The 17,101-nt window shown below is 35.1% G+C and overlaps 1 protein-coding gene and 1 long non-coding RNA gene across 2 annotated transcripts in view; one reads left to right on the top strand and one right to left on the bottom strand.

Moving 5' to 3' along the window:
* The window catches only part of LOC143240844 (uncharacterized), a 38,324-nt gene that overhangs the window by 12,264 nt on the left and 8,959 nt on the right, over nt 1–17,101 (top strand). The gene's annotated exons all lie outside the window — the stretch shown is intronic.
* On the bottom strand, nt 1,581–15,862 carry LOC143240825 (uncharacterized). The gene is made up of 2 exons (XM_076483975.1): nt 15,755–15,862; nt 1,581–3,959 (listed from the first exon to the last, which is right to left on the bottom strand). The coding sequence occupies exon 2, from the start codon at nt 3,808–3,810 to the stop codon at nt 1,975–1,977; it is 1,836 nt and encodes a 611-aa protein (XP_076340090.1). The 5' UTR covers nt 3,811–3,959; nt 15,755–15,862; the 3' UTR covers nt 1,581–1,974.

The raw sequence follows: 17,101 nt of genomic DNA, 5'->3' as shown, positions 1-17,101 counted from the left end.
CGAAACCTCAGACTGAAAGCCATCTGAATCAGCCAGTACGTACTTGAAAAGACATGAAGCTTTAATTAAAGTGATTTTTAGACGTATTTATTTCATCTGAAAAGACATGTTATACATGTCTCTTTGGGTGACATGTTATACCTACTTAATAAGGGTTGTGTCATATTCATGGCATATATTTGCCCATTGTTGTGGATTAACAAAACCAACTTACAGTCAATAATTATTTTTTTTTTAACCTACAAATAAGCAAATAAAGCTGAAGATCCACTCTTGATAGTTTATTCAAGCTACAAATTCCTGTTATGACCTATAAATTTATTATTAGTGATATCTATTGTGTGATATGATGTGTGACTGCGCGGGAATTTTACAAAACACTGGGAAAATACTTTTAAAGTTAATGCAATTTCCTTGGCCCAGTATGGCCAGGTGGGTTAAGGCGTTCGACTCGTAATCTGAGGGTCGTGGGTTCAAATCTTCGTTGCACCAGACATGCTAGCTCTTTCATCCGTTGGGACGTTATAAAGTAACAGTCAATCCCACTATTCGTTGGTAGAAGAGTAGCTCAAGAGTTGGTGGTGGATGGTGATGACTAGCTGCCTTCCCTCTAGTGTTACACTGCTAAATTAGGGGCGGCTAGCACAGATACCTCTTGTGTAGCTTTGCACGAAATTCAAAACAAACAAACAATCTCCTTAATTTTGTTGTGTTGCGATTGTATGTTTATTTGTTTTTTAATTTCGCACAAAGCTAGAAGAGGGCTATCTACGCTTATCCATACTTTTGCAGCATAAGACAAGAGAGAAGGCAGCTAGTCATTAATATACACCACCAACTCTTGGCTATTCTTTCACCAACGAATAGTGAAATTGACCGTCATATTATAACGCCCCTACGGGTGAAAGGGCGTGCAAGTTTGGTGCGACGAGGATTCGAACTCGCGACCCTCAGATTGCGAGTCGAACGCCTTAACCCACCTGCCCATGCCGGGCCACCTTTCAAAAAAAGAAACAAAAGACGTAAGTTCTCTTGATCGTAAAAACTAGATATTATAACTCGATTTGGATTTTTGAAAATATTCTAGTATAAAAAGAACATAAGTCTAGATGAGTAATTAGATAACCATTGCTGTTTTTGATAACGTAATAATAAATTAGTCAGGCTAGATCACTTTCAACACCAATCACCTAAATCTCATTATTGAAGATAGAATGTGAGCTTTTAGTACCAGTTTACAGATTCAACATCAAAACTGGCTACAGAAGTAAAAAAAAAAAAAAAATCAGCAGCCAGCACAGTTTAAAAAATGTGAAATCAAGATTTGATTGAAAAAAAAATGAATGTTAAATGATACCAGGATGTATTACGTGTGCAATTAAATAATTTTGTGCACAGTTGAACAATTGAAGATTAGGAATAATAATTCTGAGTGAATTTTCGTTTTATGTTTTAGGTACATAATTTCACAGTGAGAACCAATAGGTTTTAGTGTTACTTTATATAAAAAGTATTGTTCTCTCTCTTCGGTAAAGGTTGCTTCTAAGAAAGTGTTGTAAATATGATTAATGACTTCACGAATGTCATTTTTGTTGTAAATATGATCAGTTTATTTATCATATGGTCTCTAACCTGGTCATTAACCCGTTGAGTACAGAAAATATTGTTTAAGTGAAAATATAAACAAAATTACGATTGAAGTATTCTGATAAACATTTACGAAAATGTGTACAAAAATAATGTTTTTAATAAGTGATAAAATATAGAAAGAAGGGAAAAGTAAGCTCTGATTTTTTTTAAATCATACTTAAACTCCTAACGGTAGTAATAAAAACTGATTGGAATTGATTATAGAAATGAGATCAGTCTCGCACAAAACAGCTTGGAAACAAAATTTGTGTTGTATTAAAGTATCAAAGACAAGATTTTCTAATTTAATTTCTTGAAGATTATTATTTAAGATCAAATTCGTTATCACTTACAAAAACAAAACTTTTTCAACTGTGCATCTTGTATACACGTAGATTGATTTCCATACATATTAAGTCGACTAACATCATCTGTCACAGTCAAGTTCTTTGTTTCTTTATTAAACTTTACAGTCCCTTCAAAAACTGCTTCACTAGGAGAAGCGATAAGAGTTATTAAGTATTCTTTATTTAGATTCTTTTTCTTCTTGTCTTGAAAAATAAACTTTTTCTCACTTGTGGAAACACGAGCATCCAAAATAGTTTTAGTTTTCAATTTTTCACACTTATCCGAATACTCTTTCATCCATTCATTCAAAGTATCGACAAGAATGTTTGCAGCAGAAACAACTACCTGGTCTTGTACTGAAACTTTCTGTTGCCTTTTGCAAACACAATAGTGAGACGAAATAAAAGCATCGTTACACGAACGATTTTCTGGGATTTCCTCGAACAAACTAATACCTTTACCAGAAGAAGTAGTTTCAAGTAAAGTTCCATTTTTGTTTCCAATAAACTTCAAAAGATGAACCAGAGTTGCATGGACATCAAGTGGTGTGGTTAGCCGTCTCTCATTAGTCCGCAGATTGTTTGTAATTAAAGGGTATTTCTTCTGGAACCATTCAGAAATTATAAAGAAAATAAACGGCATTCTATCTTCAAGTTTACCCATAAACGTTTTTCTTATTTTGCCAAACCGCATACCATGGTCACTGAAAAATATCACTATAGTTTTATTGAGTATTCCGCTGTTATGAAGGGACCGAAGAAGATTATAGGATGAAATATCGGCGAATCCAGCATAGTTTACCACATCATGAGTGAGACTGGCTGAAAAAGCAAAACCAAAAAACTTTTTATCTTGCATCGTCGAAGTAAACTGCTTAACATAATCGAACAAAAAATCCATTTCCAACTGTGAATGTTTACACTGTCTTTTGCTTTTAATCACAGCATCGTATTGTACTAAAGCAAGTGAAAAAGGCCTGTAATAGTAATCTACAGGAGTGTTGAGGAACCCACGTCGTTTGCCACAATGGTATAAAGCAAACTTTGGCAAATCTTCAGCGAGCAGTGTACGGTAACCTCTTGCAGAATACTCTTTCCAAATAAAATCTAAGTGATCAAAAAACATTTTATCTTTCCTTTTATTCCAGTAGTGATTCACAAAGAATCCTGTAAGAAGCGGAGTGAGATTGGGAAAAGTGTTGTCAGCAATTTTAATGTACCCTCTCAGTTCAAAAGGTTTTAAAACTGTTTGAAGGAAGGTGTATGTTTTTCTGAAATGGCGAATGAAATTTAATTTAGAAACAGAGTCAATTCCAATCATCATCACGTTTAAATTATCGGTGTTTGGATTTCTTTTTCCTTTTTCTCTGCATTTCTTTTCGACTCGTTCCATAACCGGAGTAAGTGGAATGTACTCTTCGTGGAAAAGCTGAGTCTCTTTGAAGCATCGTACGATGACAAACTCTGCTTGTAGTGGTATACCAAAAGTAAGGTTTTTGACGGATTCAAATTTGAACATATCGTCCGTTCTATTATCAGGGGGTCCTTGGTCTCGTAAAATTGACTGATAATTACAGTTGATTTCTGTGTAAGACAAATTATAGGTATTCTGAAGTGTTAATTCGTTGACTTCTAGTTGGGCGTTGCTTTTAACTTCTAAAAAGGAATACTTTTTCCTACAAGCATCCTTTTCTGAGACTAGATGGATTAGCGATCTTATAGATGAATCAAATGGATCCCAATTAGGTATTTGACAATTCGGTGTATCAATTAGATAGCGTTGTATAATGTTATACGTTGAAGACTGAAATTTACCTTTATCCTTTAATTCCATCAGAGTTTGCAAGTTATTTGAGAATTTAAAATAACAGGCTGTAGCAAAAATGATAAAAATTATTAGCACGAAAATTTTTCTTTTTTCTATTGTGGGTCACAGTCCGAGGGTGCATAGTGACTTGTTTACAATATCTTCTTTGAGAAGTCCTGCAAGTTGAAAAGAATTATGTATTACGAAACAAAAATCTTAATTCATACGAACTAGATTCTGCGAGTACACTTGTATGGACAGCGTTTACCTTACATAATTTACTTTTCCGTTGGTCGATATTTGACCAAGGTAATGAATAAATAAATGCAGCCTGTATCTCGTCACTGCAATCTAATGCGTTTGATCATGTTTTCCTAATGCACTGATTAAAATATATCATTACATTGTAATATTAAGAATGAAAGAAAATAATAATTTAACCGTCAGGATAAATAACTAATGTTACATTAACAAAATTCACTGATACATAACGAGAAAAAAAAAGAAATATGTATATCGGTCGACAAAAAACACATCGTACAGGTAATAACTCTCATTTCTGAGCTAAATTGAACTTCATATAACAACATTACATGTTAAATGCGTTCTACAATTTCTTTGGCACAACTAAATATCCTTACGTTTCCTTTTTGAAAAACTCAACAAAGTTTACCATGTTTACTTTATTTAACAGAGTTCTCTAAGTATTTGTAAGAAAATAGATAACTAACAAAACTGGCTCGTGATTGTTTGTTTGTTTGTTTAATTTTGTGCAAAGCTACACGACGGTATCTGCGCTAGCCGTCCCTAATTTAGCAGTGTAAGAGTAGAGGGAAAGTAGCTAGTCATCATCACTCACCGCCAACAACTCTTGGGCTACTCATTTTGATCGAAAAACAAGAATACATATGGATTTCCAAGGCTTTAAACCTGTTACCCCTAATATTCGACTTCACCAAATACTTCATCGCACCACTCAAATAAAACTGTCAAAAGAATTTTGACAGTGAACCACTAAGAACTTTCTGCAGCTAACCCAAATCATCTTTTCCCTGCTTCTAGCGACTTCAATTAATCATTGAAACTCAGAACACAGACATTGCGGTACCATATTTTATATTGTGTCACTCATATTGTTCAGACTGACTTTTTAAGGCCCTTTCATAAACGTTTGTCTTAGAATTTCCATTTAACGTAAAATGACACTTTTAAATAACTTTGAAATGACACTATTTTGGATAAACCTTTTTATGTTTTACTTAATGTTGTCCAATAGTATAAAATAATAACGCCGCAGCGCTTTTAGTAACTAGGCCTGTCTTCATAAGAAACCTAGTGAAGAAGTATTGTTTATTTGATTGTTTCTAGCTAAGCACAAAGCTACACAGTGGGCTATCTGTGCTCTGCCTACCATATGTTTAAGATCCCGATTTCAAACGTTGTAAGTCCGTAAACATACTATTGTGACACTTTGGGATAGTGAAGAAATATTTTGTTTGCTGTAAAAATAGATTATGTGAAATAAAATACATTTAATTTTGTAATTTTAATTGTATGTTAAAACTACTATGACGGTTTTTTAGGAAGAAACTATTAGGGAACTGCCCTCCTAATATATATATCATTATATGGGCATATGAAGGTGGAGTTTTTCAAATATTTTCATATACCTTTTATTTTTTTACGTGTAGTTAACACTTCTATGAATATTATGTAAATAATTATTTGTTTCTATTTATCTCCATTTCGGGTAGGTTGTACATTGCAGGTCCATTCTACAAGCTTAGCTTCTCCTATTATTTCAGCCAGTCAAAATCATTAACATGGCCATCAACTAGTAATAAAATATAGCATCGATGCTAGTTTGAAGTAATGATTTTATTATATTTGTTTTATTCCTACAACTCTGTTTTATCTCTTTTATTTCACTGATTGGTGTTCGATTTATTCTTGTACAAAAGATTTCTTTCAGTCTTCCACCATTAACTTCAGAATTTATATCTTATCTCTTGGATATTCAGAAACCTAAATATAACAACATTTTAATTCATTTTCTAATTTTAAAACTTAATATTTATTCCACCTTGTTTCTGTATTATTTCTCTTCTGGACTGTGAGCCATTTCAAGTTGAAGAGTGATACAGAAGTTGAAGTAAATTAATATGATCTAGAGTTTAGTTTGGATATTTATAATAGAAATGACTATTGATATACATTATATAGGATTGTGTGATGTCATATAATTATTTAAGCATTCATTTTCATTCAACATGTGATATATTGGAAATGATAGTGTGTAACTCACTTTGAATCATGAGCTGAAGCAGTCTGCCTTCACTCTTTTCTTACCTCATTAGTTTCAAGTTTGTCCAAATCTCTTCCACACACATGTCTCCCTCATGACTATTACTTTCCTTTTCCTTCATGACCTTTGTCTTGCCCTCTTAGCAGTATCATTGATTCCCTAGAATCAGGAGCTTAAGTGGCCTGCCTTCAGTATGTTTTCTTTTCTCATTAGTTTTGAGTTTGTTCCAATCTCACTCCACTGTATCTGCTCCCTGGCCTCCCTGATAATCTGGTTGGATTGAAGTCCTGTGAGAGCCAGTCTGTCCAAGTTTACTTATTTATGGGCTCATTTCACTGTAGACAGACGGGTCACTCAAGCCTTGTCCCATGGTCTAATCCTCCACCTTTTATTATATCCCCTCTTATATCCTAATCTTCTCATTCATCTAACGTTTGGATAAGATAATTTTTGACTGGTTTGAGGAACAATCTATAGAGCAATCTCGGTTATTATTCCAACCTCTTTATTGTCTTCTTCAAAACCAGGGACTGGTGTTTTTTATTGACATATCCTCCAAAGACATATTCTTGTCATCCCTTATTTTGGGAAGTAGAATTACTTTTCTGTCTAATGGGTGCTAGACCTATAAATGACCAAGATAAATGTATTGAATGCATTTCTTCATGTTCTGATATATTTTCTTCCATAATAGTATCTCAAATTGGTCACTGGAAACCATGTTTATCAGTTCTGTATCCTTCCATTTAGAACACAATTAGCATTTATGTATTCTATCACATTATGTGAGCTTTCACTCCTCATCTCCATGATATGGGACTTTGGTTACCCTCTTGCATCGACAACTGGCTTTTTCACTCCTAAGAGAACTCCTTGGATCAAACTTCACTTCTTCATGTAGCCACTCTCTTGAGAGGCTCATAAAGATTTCAAAGTCCTTCATTGCACTGATATATCTCTGGATGGTTTTTAACTATCACTTCAGTCATACCCAACCTTATCCTCTTCATCTACAAAACCTTTGGAGCCTAATCACCAAAGTCTGTGCCTCTCCTCCTATCAGGCAGGAGGTTCTATCTCACTTGCGAATTATGCCTTCTCTGGAATTCTTCAGTCTACTCAGGCATACACATATGCACTCTAAATAATGAGCCATGTATGGTTTATGTAACCGATTACAGGATCAATTATCCTCACGAGTCTTTCTTCTCCTGGAGGTTCTTTCCTGGTGATTGACATACTGATTACATTCCACTCTTTGAAGTCCAACCTACACATCTTTACTGACGCATTTCTCAACAGGTGTGGAGCATCCTTGCATGACTCTCTCAATTTAAATACCTAGACTTCAGATGAGTATTCTATACGCATCAATTTCCTGGATCTGCTTACAACTCCATGAGCATGCTTTCAATGTCTGTCCCTCTTTATAGACCATTTAGTCGTGGTCCACTAAAATAATTCCACAATTATTTCTTATATAAACTATTATAGATCACCCATTTCAGAACCATCTGCTTGTAAACTTTGGATCTTCTGTATTGGGCCCATTCCAGCCAGATGTTCTTAACTTGTGTCATGCTCTGGACATCCTTGTTCACTATCTTTCGCGACTGTACTGCATCCTACCTACAAAATGGTCCCTTCACCTTCAGTTTCCCAACTGGGTTATTCTGAACTTGCAACTCCTTTAATGGATGTATTGGCTTCTCCACTTTATACCAAAATGTTATTCTCTCTTTTGGTCCCCTGTTCCTCACTCTTAGGCCGTGGCTGTTGATACTCACAGTTGGGACCGGTCTAGTCTCTACCTCTATGCTTATTCCCTTCCCTGCCTTTTCACTAATATTCTTGTTCCATTTTGGGGCACCCAGTGTGGAGTATTCTTGGTCACTCACTACGAGCTAGCCCACACTTGGTTTCTTGTTTTGTGTTTCCTCTAAACCAAACCATCTCTTTCACCATTCCATTCCTTTTTGTACATCTTTTCACGTCTTTTCTGTTACAATGTTTCATCACTTCAACATCATGTTTAGAGATTCTCCAGTCTATTGCTCACATCAAGCTGGACCTTCCCGATGTGTAGCCTTCTCTCCCTCTCTCTCTTATTCCTATTGTTTTTCCGCCTCTTCTATGTATGAACAAAAGTGGTGGGTTTATTGCCATTTGTCTCTCCTTCATATTTTCTTCTCTCTTTTTTACTTGGCTACTCTAATGTGTCTTGTCTAATTCTAATATTGCACTGTATGGATCTGTTCTATACACTTCAATATGTCTTTTAAACTTTACAATGTTCATTTTCTTCTCCTGATTGTATCACTCTTTTATGATCCTACTGCACCGACCATCTATTCCCACTCCTTTGCCTAAATGTCGTTTTTCGTGCCCTTATTGTCCACCCTTTTTAAACCTTTGCAGCATGTTCTATCTATTGCCTATCTCTCAGATTTATCTCCTTTTCCTTCGTGCATGTGGTTGTCGTCATTCTGACATCTATGCTAATTGCTGCTTCTGAATATTTTTTCCACGGCTCATGCATTCTTCTCTGCCATCAATTGTTCCTTTTTTTCCTAAGACCGCAGTTAATAAGGAAATATGTCTCTCATATTTTTCTATTTCCCTTCCCTCTATCTATTTTAAGGGTTCAAAACACTATCTTTTCATTTCTCAGGGATCCTCCTTTAAAGAGAACTTTCTTTCTCTACAACTAGATCCTTCAGTTCATTCAGATCAATAATTCTTCGTTGAAGGTGAATAGTCGACAACCATTTTAAGTGTCCTTTTACCAGATTCATCTAATGACAGTCTCTGGCAACTCATCCCCATCGATCATATGAAGATATTTTTGGACTGGCATGTGGACTACCGTACACATATTCTTTTCACACTACTTTCTCGATCTGGCTGGCTTCTCTCCAGTAGCATAAAACCTTCTTCCTTTGGCCATTTTTCAAATGAACTTGCACCTGTAACAGGTAAAAATATCCATCTACTTATTCCTTCTTCGCCTTTTAGACCCTCCTAAGCAGATAGTGTTGCCTTCCAAGATATATTTACTCAAAATCTACATTGAGCCAGGATAACAGAAAGTATTCATCCCATCTGCTCTTGCTCAGTTGGTGCCCACCATGATATGGGGTTTTCCACGAGAACAACGGAATTTTACTTATTAAATAGCATTCTAGTCTGATCCAGACTGTATCCATTTCATGGACTATAGTAGAAAGAAAGTCAGCACCAGAGTTGTGCATCTGCCGGCTTTTTTGGCTAATGTTTGCTTGCTTTTCTAAGTAGGGTTTTGTGGTTACCTGTTGCACTGTCTCCAGTAAAGGACCTTTTCAGCACTTGTGTGATGAGGATCTGGAACTTACAACCTCCTCTCTCTACAGTTGGAAGAGAAGAGCATTATTACAATAGACACGACGTTTCGATCATTGGTTTGAGGATTCTTAAGTACACAAGTTTTAAAGGTAAACCCGTCGCACCAAACATGCTCGTTCTTTCAGCCGTGGGGACGTTATAATGTGACGGTGAATCCCACTATTCGTTGGTAAAAGAGTAGTCCAAGAGTTGGCGGTGGGTGGTGATGACTAGCTGCCTTCCCTCTAGTCTTACACTGCTAAATTAGGGATGGCTAGTACAGATAGCCCTCGTGTAGCTTTGCGCGAAATTCAGAAACAAACAAACAAACAAACAAACGTTAACGGTAAAGAAGGATTTAGGACCTAGATAAACAACCTAACAATGTACTTAAACTTTACAATTGATAGTGATTACTTATGCCTGCACATATCAATTAACAGTTTGGGTAAGAGATGTGCTTGGGCGTTTGTTAATTGTACGACTGTTTGATTTTATTAATAAGGCTTTCCATATTTTTCTTCAGTCAGATTCATGTTTTATAACTAATTCTATTTAGAAAAACTGGTTTTATTCATGTATTCACAGACTTGGGAACGACTTTTTGGTATTTTTAAACCTGATTTTCAAGTTACATCCTGTTTGTCCTATGTAAAAAACAATTGTTACACTTCCCATTGTAAGTGTTTCTTGGTGAGGTATGTTTGTTATATAATATTTTTAATGCGTTTTAATTTTCATTACAGGGATGAAAATGAATCTACACGTTATATTAAGGGTATATTTATGTGCTAATATTTTCTGGGATAGTACATGTGCTTAAGTTTTTTTGTTTTGTATAGCGTTTGTGAGTGTGTTAAGTGTCATTTCTCTGTGAGATTTTAAACTTCCTTAGTAGTGTCTGTAATACTTTAGTAGAAAGATGGTTTACATCACTAAAGCACTGAGCACACAAATTCTTTTAAAGATATTTTCTGTAGTGCATACAGTGTATGATAAATTTATGAGAGTGTCTAGAGTGCCTAGCTTTGGATGGACTACAAGATATGTAGTTGTTGACTGCGTGTATGTTAATTCTATTAATTGCAATGGTGAAGCCTTGGGTTATTCGTTTAAATATAATAGTATAGTTATTTTGATTTTCAACTGTGAATAGTAACTCTATATGTTGAAAGAATTTTGTTCGTTCATTCGACCAGTTAAATCTCATTCATCGTCATTTATATATACTCTTCAAAAAAAGAAATGCAAAAGGCAAAATATGAGACAAATTGTTAACAAGTTTATTCCTGGTAGTTCTGTATGACATGTGTGAAACTTTGCACATTCACTGCTGAACATCCAAAGTCTGCAAAGGCGAAGTCCAGTCCACGCTCACTAGGTGAAGTTTAACGTCACTCAACGTCAATAACGAGTATGCCCCCCGTGAGCATCAATAACTGCTTGGCATCTTCTGCCCATGGAAGCGATGAGATGACGAATCACATCCTGTAGAATGGCTGTCCACTCAGCCTGCAAAGCTACTGTAAGCTGAGGTAGAGTCTGCGGTTGAGGTTGTCGCCGTCGCAGACGTCGGCCCAACTCGTTTTAAAGATGTTCGATGGGGTTTAAATCTGGTGATCTGGAGGGCCAGGGAAGAACGTTGATGTTGTGGTGTCTCAAAAAGACAGTGATGAATCGGGCTGTGTGAAGACGGGCGTCGTAATGTTGAAAAACGTCGTTGACGTTCACCATGATGGGTTGCACATGGGGCCTAAGAATCTCGTCGACGTATCGTTGAGCCGTAAGATTCCCTCGAATGTGCAAAAGGTCTGTTGAGGTAGTAGACGTCGCAGTGGTGGTCCTATCCCGAAGGTGATGTAACCGGATGTAGCGATCTTGTGCGGGCGTGGTCACACGAGGCCTGCCAGATCGTGGACGGTCACGAGTTGATTCATGTTGTTGGTGACGATTACATAGCCTTGTGATGGTGCTTGGGTGGACTTTCACAGCTCTGGCAACATCTGTTCGAGATTCGCCTGCTTCCAAGCGACCAATGGCATTGTTGCGTTGTGCTTCAGTCAGTCTTGGCGTAACTGTATTGCGTGTCGGTGGCTTAACACTGAGCTATGGAAACCGAGAACCCGTCACTTTTATAGGGATTTTGCACATGTTGCTCTTGCAGAACATGCAGAGCTCTCAAACAAATTAATTGGACACGCATGCGTTTTGGCGAAAAATCCGATGTTTTCCTCCGTTTTCAAAGTGCACAACTTTTATTGTCATTTTGGTCTGACAATCAGTGCCTTAACACGTGTAACATCACATACTCTGAGCTTGTAACGTTATTACATATATTGCTCTTTAAAATAACAAAAATATCCCTTTTGCGTTTCTGTTTTTTGAAGAGTATATATACAAGCCAAAAAGTAGGCTCATACATCGAAGAGACTATGGCATATTTTTCAACGTCATGTAAGAAAAGATTGGCTAGAGTAACTGATAATACAAGTTCAACAATAAGGCTGTGTAACAGAAAGAAGTACAAACCTCTGTATTGAAAGCAGTTATATGTGGCTAGTTGTAACAGTTACATTATGTGTTTTTGTTTCATGTTGATTCTGTTTTGGAGTCTTGTAAAATAATTTCCGCAGTAAATTGGGTCGTTTCATGACAAGGTGTTTGAGAAAATAGGTTTACAACATCAATGCTAGAAATAATTACTTTACTGTATAAACTATATAAGTGTCATAGACGGTGCAAATTTTTAGGTGCTTATTTTAGAAACATATGGTTCTAAAATACAGTTAAAATTTACCAAAATTTTAGTTTAAAAAGAATTATAACAAAAAAGAATGGCAATAAATGTTTTCTAAGCACTTTTAGAGAAGTGTTGATAGACTGTTACATTAAATATTAAAGCTCAGGAACTTGTAAAACATGATAGTTTAAATTGATTCATTTACAAATAACATTAAATTCATAGAAAAAAAATTTCTAAAAATATTTTTCCTCACTGTGAAAGCTGTAACTTGTAGTAAAACAGTATATTATTATTATTATTATTGCTTTCACATAATACAGCAAATTCGCACGAGATAATTTCTAGCTAACATCAGTGTTATTTAAATATTTGATAGACACATCCTGCCATATTAACACTGCTGTACTAGATAGAGTTCATGTGAAAAGTGAATGTACAGTTTTCTTTGTTCCGTTTAGGCAGAGTTTGTGCTTTAAGTAAAAAAAAAAACTATAAAGTTATATTTGTTCTTGAAATATTCAGAGCTAGCGTGTTGAAAACACGCCATCGATTCTCACAAGTTTATTTGTTATCATGTAACGCTGTTGAGAAAAAATTAAATAACATGACAGTTTTCTAACGATTATCTAAGTTATTAGGCCATTGGGTATTTAGCTTAGCAATTTTAATATTTAAAGTTAGTATACGCACAACCGCTTTCTCATTATAACAACTAACTCAATTAAGATTAAATTTAGATTACAATTTAAGAAAACTCATTTCTATTAGATAGTTTAGACAGAGGGACGAACTAACGTTAGTCCTATAAGACTAAATAAGATGTTATTCAGTACAATCATCGGTTATATATATAATTATTTTCGTCCGTTTTTTTCTCATTGATATTTCGTTTTCTGATTAATAATGTATTAACATTTTTACGTTAGTTAACTGATTCAATTAAGTTATTAGCTATAATTATAGTATTTCATAACTTACAGTTTGTAATATCACCTCGAATAGCCGGATTGTAAATTAATACATAGTTTAGTGGACAAACAACATGTCTACATACAAGTTTTGTCAAGATTATTCTTCGTGAATTGTTGTTAACTTTAAACTTAGTGTAAAAAAATATCACGTTAATATTTTTTTTTTTTTATAAAATGATGTAACTAGTCACTATGAACATCAGACAAAGCAGGGTATAGATATAGTCGTGGACAAGATACGTGGATAAAGCTATACCAGTCGTTGCTTTCTTTGAATAAAGTTCTTCCTACATATTTTCTGTGCAAATAAGAATTGCTGACAATAAAATAATAATAAAAATATGATAAAAAACTTGTATCACAAGTTTTCTATGTAAATACTACAAATAAGAAAGCTGCTATTATAAATACTAGCAAATTGTAGTTTCCAGTTAAGTAAAACTAAATATTATTACAGCAACGCCTCGCGCTGTTTGGCATTAGACTTCGGGTCATTTGGGAAGGCGAAGTTCTATCTGGATCTCTTCCTTCTTCCCGAAGTGTAATTAAATTGAATGATGGGAAATTGCTTTAATTATATAACCTTTCCAGGGCCTTATTTATGAATTTTATCGAATTGCTGATATTTATAGTTTGATTATAAATGATGTATTAGTTTATATTGGTTCTGTCTGTTTATAGAACAGGTGTGAAGTGCATTTTGGAAATTTTAATTAAAGAAGTGTGATACCATGTTCTTTATTTTTGCAACGTCTCAACGTGACAGGCTTAATTGTTTTGAATTTCGCTCAAAGCTACACGAGGGATATCTGCGCTAGCAGTGTAAGACTAAAAGTGAAGCAGCTAGTAAACATTACCCACCACTAATTCTTGGGCTACTCCTTTACTAATGAATAGTAATATTGAATGAGCTAATAATGCCCCCATAGCTATGTGAGAGGTAGCATGTTTGGTGTGAAGGGGATTCGAACTTGTACATTGCGAGTCGAGCGCCTTAACCACAAAGTAGCGAGTATTTATAAATATGAACAATTAGTTGTCGTTGAAATGACACAATACAGAAAACAGATTTATGTTGCCTTGTTGAGTAACCATATAAGTAATAATGAATTGTTCTAGGCAAATAACAGCTAAACTAATGCATAATTATCAGAACTTTCGAGGAATGTAAAACGCATTAAGTACAGCCAATGTTGAGCAAAAACTCAGCGTATTATTAAATTCCCTTTTCAATATGACCTGACAACAATAATAACCATGGCAACGAGTTTTTGCTTATGACACCTTAGTTGATGTCGAAAAGGTAAGTTATAATTCTCCACTTCTTATTAAAAAATGTTAAACACAGATAGAAAAGAAGGCAGAAATTAGAATAACATGTTCGGTTTGGGAATCGGTCCTTTTGTTTCTGTTAGCACAAAAATGCAGTCCACTTCACTTTGGGGATGTGGGTTCTTATAAGAATGATATTTAAATCCCACCATTTAGTCAAACAGGAGTAGCCCAAGAGTCGGCGGCAGGTGGTGTTGATTAGCTGTATTCCTTTTAACCTTTCAGTTAAAAATTAGAACAGTTATATGTGTAGCATTGCTAAAAATGTTTGAAACAAGCAAACAAATCGCTCTAAAAATGCAAACTTAACAAAGTAATAATCGATTACTGTACTGCCTGTAATTATTGATGTTTTTAATATGTATTTTAAAATAATAATATATTTTTTGCTTTAACAATTAGAAAATAGTAAGTAGTCGATAATCCTTATAATTTAGAATCTCTTATAAATATTATTGGCAGTGGAGGTTCTTGTTTTGAAATTCTGAAGAAAGCTGTGAAAAAATCCATTGAGAGCAATTCCAATGAGATTTTTACATTAAGATTTTGATCAATTTTCACTAAATTTTCCCATGACCAGGTGCTTTAGGGGGTTTGACTCTTAATCCCCATCCCACCAAATATATTTGCCCTTTCAGCTGTGGGAGCTTCATGATGTTACAGTCTATCCCACTATTCGTAGATCAAAGAGATGCCCAAGAGTTGGCAGTGGGTGGTGATTACTAGTTGTCTTCCTTCTAGTCTTTCACTGCTATATTAAGGATGGCTAGCGCAGATAACCCTAATGTAACATTGCGCGAAATTCACAACAAGCCAAACCATACTAAATTGTGCATTGTAAGAATTTCGTGATGAAAATATTTTGATTATTTAATAAAAACGGATTCTTCAACTTAAATAATCCACAAGTGGTTATTTTGTTTCCTTTTCGTTTTGACAAATTGATATTTTGGAAGAAGCATCATGAAAAATAACTATCTATCTTAATAATATAAGTGAATTTGAACCCATGCAGTATCTCAAAATATTCTCATGATTTTAAACTTTGAGTACAGCATATGTGTGACATTCAATCCCTGAGCTTGGGTTGTGGGTGGCGCTGACTGGCTGCCTTCTTTCCAGTCAGTAGTTCAAAATAAAATGACAGTGGCAGGTAGACTTATTAGTTATATGACAGATACAAATACAATAACGTAATACCAGCTAATTCCCACACAAAGTTAAAATACACAAAGGATTGTTATAGATCTTAAATCTTACCTAATAAGATATTCGTTTTTCCTTAATAACTGTGAACACTATTTGCTCTATGTATGAATATATAATCACCACTGTTCAATATGTAGGTCTAGAAAATTTTGATTAGTAAACTTGGGCGAGTGAAAAGTTATCGCAGCATTGAAAACTCTTATCTTGATAACAGCCATATCTCAATAAAATGCTAAACAACACATGCCCCTTGGTACAAAATAAAGTGCCAAGATAAATGCTCTGTGTATCGATAATAATATTTTATGAATTATAGCTAGAAATATTAGTTATTTTAGTAATGTTAAATATAAAAAACATCATCCTACTAAATTATCTCCCTTAACGATGTGTTACCTAGCTGGTAATAGCAATGTACTTGGAAGGTATAATATCTAAGTAGTATTGTCATGTACGTTTCCCTGTGAAACAACACATCCGTCGTTTTTAAAATTCAGCACCACGATATTTACGTACAACGTGTGTCGTGGCACTTTTGAGAAAGTGCGATGGAAGTGGATTAGATTTCAAAGAAAAGTCGATTAAGTTATAAAGATGGTGCTATGGTTCCTTTTTGATCCAAGAAGAATACATCTTTACTGCTTTAAAATCAAATTCGGCCCGACATTGCCAGGTGGGTTAAGGCGTTCGATTCGTAATCTGAGGGTCGCAGGTTCAAATTCTCGTTGCACCAAACATGCTTGCCCTTCCAGCCGTGGGGGCATTATAGAGTGACAGTCAATCCTACTATTCGCTAGGAAAAGAGTAGCTCAAGAGTTGGCGGTGGGTAGTGATGACTGTCTACCCTCTAGTCTTGCACTGCTAAATGAAGGACGGCTAGCGCACATGGCCCTTGATTAGCTTTGCGCCAAATTCAAAACAAGCCAAACCACTACTTTCTTTGCCTCACTGCTTTTTGGTGTAGTTCTTATAACCCTTTAATGGCGGCTTCTCATGTGTAAATTGTTAGGTTTACAAACTTATGCTCAAACTGTCACGTAAGTCTTAATAAGAGTAAAATCCAAACTGATTTTCCACCGAAAACTAGAACAGTTGACGATGGGTTGTGTGAACTAACTATAACTTAAAAACAAGGTACGATCTACGCAGATAACCCTTTTGCGTAAAATTCAAGAAACAAAACCTGGAATACCGTTATATGAACAAATAAATTTAATTAGAACTGCAAAATTCCTAGGTTTAACTTTGAGCAAGTAATTTAATTGGTTGAATCACGCTATCTTCTTACTCATAACCAGTAAAATCAACTATTTTAAGAGTCAGCGGTGAAGCTAAAGATTCTCTTCACACAATTATCGCAATATTTAAAGCGGAATAATACTGTGTTTCGATTTTGTC

The sequence above is a fragment of the Tachypleus tridentatus genome, chromosome 2, assembly GCF_004210375.1.
Source record: "Tachypleus tridentatus isolate NWPU-2018 chromosome 2, ASM421037v1, whole genome shotgun sequence".
In the NCBI taxonomy this organism is placed as follows: domain Eukaryota; kingdom Metazoa; phylum Arthropoda; class Merostomata; order Xiphosura; family Limulidae; genus Tachypleus; species Tachypleus tridentatus.
This window is presented reverse-complemented; position numbering and strand designations above follow the sequence as displayed.